This window comes from Physeter macrocephalus, chromosome 14 (assembly GCF_002837175.3).
Source record: "Physeter macrocephalus isolate SW-GA chromosome 14, ASM283717v5, whole genome shotgun sequence".
Classification (NCBI taxonomy): domain Eukaryota; kingdom Metazoa; phylum Chordata; class Mammalia; order Artiodactyla; family Physeteridae; genus Physeter; species Physeter macrocephalus.
This window is the reverse complement of record NC_041227.1, coordinates 87,580,898-87,588,049: the sequence shown is the minus strand read 5'-3', so window position 1 is coordinate 87,588,049 and position 7,152 is coordinate 87,580,898. Positions and strand designations below refer to the sequence as shown.

General features: G+C 46.7%; 1 protein-coding gene across 1 annotated transcript; it reads right to left on the bottom strand.

The window, feature by feature from the left end:
• Positions 1–846: 846 nt before the first annotated feature.
• On the bottom strand, positions 847–4,438 carry LOC129392719 (myosin-13-like). The gene is made up of 3 exons (XM_055089774.1): positions 4,211–4,438; positions 1,975–2,151; positions 847–963 (listed from the first exon to the last, which is right to left on the bottom strand). The coding sequence occupies exons 1-3, from the start codon at positions 4,436–4,438 to the stop codon at positions 847–849; spliced, it is 522 nt and encodes a 173-aa protein (XP_054945749.1).
• Positions 4,439–7,152: the final 2,714 nt, after the last annotated feature.

Here is a 7,152-nt window from a genome sequence, read left to right as displayed (position 1 = left end):
CAACCCTGCAGGACGCATTGCTACATGAAAAGAGCAAGTTGCAGAATGATAGTCTCCGTATGATAATATTTTAAATGTATATATATTTTATGTATATATACATACGCATTTTTTTTTTTTGGCTGCACTGTGTGGCTTGCAGAATCTTAGTTCCCCAACCAGGGATTGAACCTGGGCCCACAGCAGTGAAAGTGCCAAGTCCTAACCACTGGACTGCCAGGGAATTCCCCATATGCATATATTTTATGGGGATGTTTATATATACATATATTTAATAGTGTTGTTCCTTTATATTTTTCTGTTTATTTATGTATATCTCCTATATATTTTTTCTTTGGGTCTTAAGTGTGTACATAAATCCATAGCAAAAGATCCAGAAGGATGCACGGAACTTCCGAGAAGATGGAAGAGCACCCTTATCAATAATATTTAGCCTTATTGGTAATATTTTAATTATCTTCAAGGAAATCTATGTATGTGCAACTTAGAAAATTTGAATATTAATTTCAAAAAATAGAAGGAAGGACAAGACCTTCTCTCCAGCTCCAAGAGGAGGGAGAAAGAAGCAGCGTAAGAAACCCAGGGGAAACAGCGCGGAGTGGGTGCTGTTGACACAGGGATTTCCCTGGTGGGGAAGGTGTTGACACTTTACCTGCAGTTCTTTCATCTTCTTCTGTAACTGCAGACTGTGAACTTGTTTGTCATCAACTTTGGTCTGTAACTGACTGATTTCCAACTCCTTCCTGCAAATAGATATGTATACATATTTAAAATAACCTGAAACATGAGCCTTTTAAAGGCGGAAGCTGGCTTTGGGGCTCAAACACAGGGATGAAAATGAAAGAGCTACTTTTCTAGATCCATGAGGGACTCCCGGCGCATCTTCAGGTCTCCTTCCAGCTTCCTCTTCTCTCGCTCCGGGTCGGCCGGCAGTTTCTTCTCCTGCTCTAAGCAGCCCTCAAGCTGGGAAGACGTGGGCGGTTGAGTTGCCGCTGGGAAATGAGCTCACCTTTCAGCCAGGGCAGCCTCCCTGGGCTCCCACAGGTGTGACCGCACGCCTCTGGCCCCAGGAGCGAGCACGCTCCCCCTGCACCCCCCCCCCCAATCTTCTCTCCTCCAGCAAAGGCTGGCTCCCTCGGAGGCCTCCTGGTGCCTCTTTCAGCCGATGCCCACTGGGCCTGTTCCGGGCCATGTTCCCGGTGGAAACACGGTGCCCAGTGGGCACATGCCGTCGCCCAGACAGGAACAAGTGGGGCTGTTATGGGTGGGCAGTGCACCAGCTGTGCCTGTGAAGGTCTAGATTACACACCGTCACTCCTCTCCCCTACCTACACCATGCAACTGTGGGGAGACTTAGGCAAAGAATGTGTGTGTGTCGGGGGAAGGGAAGGTGCTGGGGAGGAGCACACCTGCTCTGGCCTCAGGACAGTTAACAGCGATCTGGAAGCGTTCTAGCCACGGTTGGGCGTGAAACCGGGAAACTTCAATCCTGGCTCTTATATCAAGAACAAAAATGTAACGTGATGAGGGGGGAAATGGTACTTTTTGTGGCCACCAATGGAACTCACTTTTAACAAAGTTAGAACAGGACTGGAGCTTTCGGAACCCAAAGCCCTACAAGTGGTCGCTAGTGATGGGGAGGATCATGGTGGTGATGACGGTACTAGCAGCCACCATTTTACTGAACACCCTCTACGTGCTGAGCTTTCCCCGCATACCCTCCGAGGCAGAGCTTTCCACGCAAACCCTCCGAGGTAGAGCTGAGCTCATTGTATCTCCATTTCACAAGGTGGGGACTGAGGCTTCATGAGTTGAGTGGCTCACTCAGCATTCCAGATTCATTTGGAATGGGCTGAGATCTGAACTCGGGGATTCTGGCTCTAGAGTCGGAACCCTCAACCCCTGTGTCGGGTGTACACCCCATCTTGCCTGCGCTTCCACAAGTAATCAGGCGTAGTAATAAAATATCCTCACGTCGTCTGCTTGCTGCTCCAGCCTGACTTCTATTTTGGTGAGACCGCTGACTTTGTCTTCTTCAACCTGAAGATCATCCAGTGTTTGCTGATGGGCTTCCTGCAGAGATTTCTTCTCTTTGGTCAGTTTGGAAATGTTTTCTTCAAGCGCTGTCATTTCTTCGGAAAGATTCTTTACCTAAGAGAATATCAACACCAATTGAAAGTTCAAACAATTAAACCAGAAGCTTCCGGCAAAGGCTATTGATTTTTTCTTTTCCTTTTCTTTGACTTTTTTGTTTTCTGGCTACTGCTTCTTTGCCTCCCCAGCAGGTGATCACTGTGTTGGCTGCATCTTCCTGAAACTGGCAGCCTCTGGGTTTTTTCAATCCTCACTGGCCTATCACAGAGCCTCAAACCCTCCCCTTAAGGCTGATTCCTTTAGAGGGTGTTGTATGGTACAAGGAAGGACACTGATAAATGCAAATATGCCGCCTCTGGAAGGAACACAACAGTCTATATTCATCGCAGTACGTCCATGGGGATTTGTTTATTAGCTGACCCGGGGTTTAGAATGAGGCAGGAAGGGGAAGGACACACATGAGGTGCTGTGCAGGAAAATCCAGAGCAGGAGTCCTGTGTGTCAGGAAGCAGGACCACGGCACCAACCGTAGAGATTTTAAGGCGTTAAATTGAACTTTTTTCCATGTATGACACTCTGCCAGATCAGAGGTTGGTAATTCCTGACCTATGGGCCGAATCTGGCCACATAGTAGTTTACAACCTTTGAATCAAAGTTGAAAAAACATGAGATTGCACATAAAATCTGGGATGTCTGGTTTCTCAAGGAAAATTGGAGGCTCTGGCAGTGCTGCACTCACATTGCCACCGGGCACCAGCTGGCTGGCGCTGGGCCCTGGCTGCCACCTGGGGGCAGGGCAAGTGCCCTCCAGTTCGCCGCAGTCCCCACCCCTCCCTATCACCTCCCTATCGACGCCCGGTTGTCTTTCCCACACTGATGCGGGTCATCTCACAGCTGGCCAACCTCATCCTTGCCTCTGTCTCACTGGCAACCATTACGATGTGAATCACAGATTGTGTTTTTCATTTATTTTTGTAAAGTGTATGTTATTTTGTGTGCGTGTGATTTGAGTCTACATAAATGGTACCATGCTGTATATTTCTTTTTCTTCCTTTGTCCTCTTTTACATCCATCTTGTTGCCCTGATGGCTGTGTAGTGCACCCTGCCGTGCGTCCTCTGCCCCGCACCTCTCCATCCCTCCCGGGTGGACCCCGATCTTGCCTCCAGCACCCCCCACGACAAGCCACACTGCCACGAACATCCTCATACATGTCCCCTCGTGGGCCTGGCAGAAGAATTCCCTGGTCTGTATACCCAGGAGCAGAATCACTGGCTTGAAGGATGTGTGGATTCTTTTTTTTTTTTTTTTTTTTTTAATAAATTTATTTATTTATTTATTTTTGGCTGCGTCGGGTCTTCGTTGCTGCGCGCGGGCTTTGTCTAGTTGCGGTGAGTGGGGGCTACTCTTTGTTGTGGTGCACGGGCTCCTCATTGCGGTGGCTTCTCTTTGTTGCGGAGCACGGGCTCTAGGCACAGGGGCACAGTAGTTGTGGCATGCGGGCTCAGTAGTTGTGGCTCGCGGGCTGTAGAGTGCAGGCTCAGTCGTTGTGGCGCACGGGCTTAGTTGCTCCGCGGCGTGTGGGATCTTCCCGGACCAGGGCTTGAACCCGTGTCCCCTGTATTGGCAGATGGATTCGTAACCACTGCACCACCAGGGAAGTCCAGATGTGTGGATTCTTAATTCGACTAAGAATTTCCAGATGGCGTTCCCGAAGGCTGCATCAGTCTACACTCTACCAGTAATGCTCGAGGGTCCCCGTGCCTCTAACCTCCCTGCCAATCCCTGGTGTGGTCCAGCTTTCTGCCTTCTTCACCACCTGCTTCCCTCATCATCTGCCTGGCCCTGTAGGCACATTTGTCGGCTCCCCCTGTGCCACATGCTTCTCCTGAAGCATCTCTTGGCTTGCGAAGGAAGAGTTAGGGCTAGAAGTTTGTGGTGCAACCAGGCAGGCAGCCGGAGCGGGGGAAGAGCCCATGGGGTCGAGAACAGGGCAGAGGCGGACTGTCTGGGATGTAACTGCCCGTGCACTGGCTCCCCTCTCACTTCTGGACAACGTTGGGTGAACGGGCTCCTTCCCCGCCTGTCTGCTCCTGGCAGAGGCTGGGTGCGCTCACCTTGTTCTCGGTGACGTGCTTCTCCTTCTCCACCTTGGTCAGGGTCAGCTCCAGGTCGTCAGTGTCTCTTTTGAGGGAGGAGCATTTATCTTCCAGGTTCCTCTTCTTGGCAACCAGTTCAGAATTCATGCCCCCCTCCTCTTCCAGCCTCTCGTTTAGCTCCTTCACTTTGGCCTCCAGCTGAATCTTGCTTTTCATGAACCCCTCGCACCGTTCCTCGGCATCCATCAGGCTTTCTGTTTCCTGAAAGAACCATATCGTTATGTCTTTTAAAAAATTTAATTTATTGAAGTATAGTTGATTTACAGTGTCATGTTAGTGTCTGCTGTACAGTAAAGTGATTCAGTTATACATGTATATTCTTTTTTATATTCTTTTTCATTATGGTTTATTACTGGATATTGAATATAGTTCCCTGTGCTATACAGTAGGACCTTGTTGTTTACAGATTGTTATTTTTTTAAAAAATTATTTATTTATTTATTTTGGGGTGTGTTGGGTCTTTGTTTCTGTGCGAGGGCTTTCTCTAGTTGGGGCAAGCGGGGGCTACTCTTCATCGCGGTGCGCGGGCCTCTCACTGTCGCGGCCTCTCTTGTTGCGGAGCACAGGCTCCAGGCGCGCAGGCTCAGTAGTTGTGGCTCACGGGCCCAGTTGCTCCGCGGCATGTGGGATCTTCCTGGACCAGGGCTCGAACCCGTGTCCCCTGCATTGGCAGGCGGATTCTCAACCACTGCGCCACCAGGGAGGCCCCAGATTGTTATTTTTTGATCAGCCTCTTGACCAACCCCAGAAGGGAAGGGCTTTGCCCTCCAAAAGGCCATTATCTGGACCCAAGTCAAGGAATGAGTCATGGCCACACACACACATGCACATATATATCATCCATGTTCTTTTTTTATTAACCACTAAGGATGTCATCTACTTAATAGAAAATCACCTAAGCTAATCTCAAGCGAAGGTGTTCATGGCCTTCATAAAGCCTCTGCAAATTTGCCACATCTGGACCCCCAGCCATTTTACTCTTCCTTCTACCAGGAGTTGAAAGACAACTCATCTACTGTGTGCTTTCACGAGCTAACTAATAGTTCCCAAACATGACTACCTTTTTAGACTCTCAACAGAAAGGTGCACCCTGTGTCTCCTCAGCCCTGCCTCCTCCAGCCACAGAACTGAAAACTCCAAATAGACAAAAATAAGTGATTTTGTCATCACTTAATACATACCTGTCCCAGAAGACTCTGTAATGAGTCTCTTGGAGTGGCCAGGATTAGCTGATTATGCTCTTAAATGTAATGGGACTGTGTCTTCTGCTACCAGAGTATTGTAAGAACTGGACACACATCTTGAGGTAAAGGATGAAGACAGTCTGGCGAGAATAGCCTCTGTGTTTGTTGAACGTGTGCTGTGTGCTGGCATTGTACAAGCACGAACTCACCTGACCTTCCCAACAGCCCGGCGAGGTGGCTACTCTTGCTGTGCCCATTTTACAGAAAACTGAGGCACAAAAAGGATGTCAGCTGCCAAAGGTCACACGGCTCCCAAGTGGGGGATCTGGGGTGTAAACCCAGAGATCTGATTCCAGCACTTGTTCTGCCCGCTGTGCTTGGGAAAGGGTTCCTAATAGCTACACGTACTGACGGGGAAAGTGAAAAGGGGAGCAGTAAAAGGCAAGCAGTAAAATGTTGGGGGTTTATTAAAAAGGGCAAACGATAAATGTCTTAACTCTGTGAAAAGAGACCATTATGCTGCCAGCGTGTTACCTACTGGTTGTATGGTTTCATTTTCCCTGTTTCTTTGATAAAAAAATGCATATCTTTAAAGCATTTTTATTTTATTTTATATTTGTTGTAAAGGGAATGAACAGTAATTTATGAATTACATATATATAAAGCATTTTTAGAGTATAATTATTTTCTTGAAAATCACGTATAGAAAATTACTCTTTCTACATTGAATTGAATGATTTAATTTTAAATATTTATTTATTTATTTATTTAAGACCATTATGCTGCCAGCGTGTTACCTACTGGTTGTATGGTTTCATTTTCCCTGTTTCTTTGATAAAAAAATGCATATCTTTAAAGCATTTTTATTTTATTTTATATTTGTTGTAAAGGGAATGAACAGTAATTTATGAATTACATATATATAAAGCATTTTTAGAGTATAATTATTTTCTTGAAAATCACGTATAGAAAATTACTCTTTCTACATTGAATTGAATGATTTAATTTTAAATATTTATTTATTTATTTATTTATTATTGCCGCGCTGTGCAGCTTGCAGGATCTCAGTTCCCCGACCAGTGATTGAACCCAGGCCACAGCAGTGAAAGCCCAGAATCCTAACCACTAGGCAACCGGGGAACTTCCAGTGATTTCTTTTTGTTTACAGTTTTTAAAAAGACATGGTGCCGTCGGCAGGCGGACTCTCAACCACTGCGCCACCAGGGAAGCCCCAAAGCTCTTCTTAAGTGCCACCTCTTCCATGACCTGTTTCTGCTCTCCTCTGTCTTTTCAAGGCTTCCAGAATTCCTTGCACCACTGCTCTAATAGTTAAAACATTTGGACTTGAAGCATGGTCCATGGCTGAACAGTATTTTGAGACTATTACCTAATTTTCCCCTCTCTGCTTTCCCTTCCCTTTAAGCATACAACTGGCACTCCATTACTCAGGAAAGGTAGAAAATAGGGCATAAAAGCAAGAGAGCCTGTAAGCCTTTCTAGTGTCTGTATTCCAAAAGCCCGAATCCTTAGAAGAGCTTTGAGGGTTTTACCGAAAAGATAAAAGGGAGGAGATTTGTTGATATAGACCAAATCTCTTGAGGAAAGGAAGCCTTTCTGCCCCACTGCCCTAAACTAGAGAGAGAGAGACATCCAAAATAGCATAAGGGAGATGGAAAAATCTGTGTGTCCTGAAGATTCAGAAACTGGGGCTTGTTT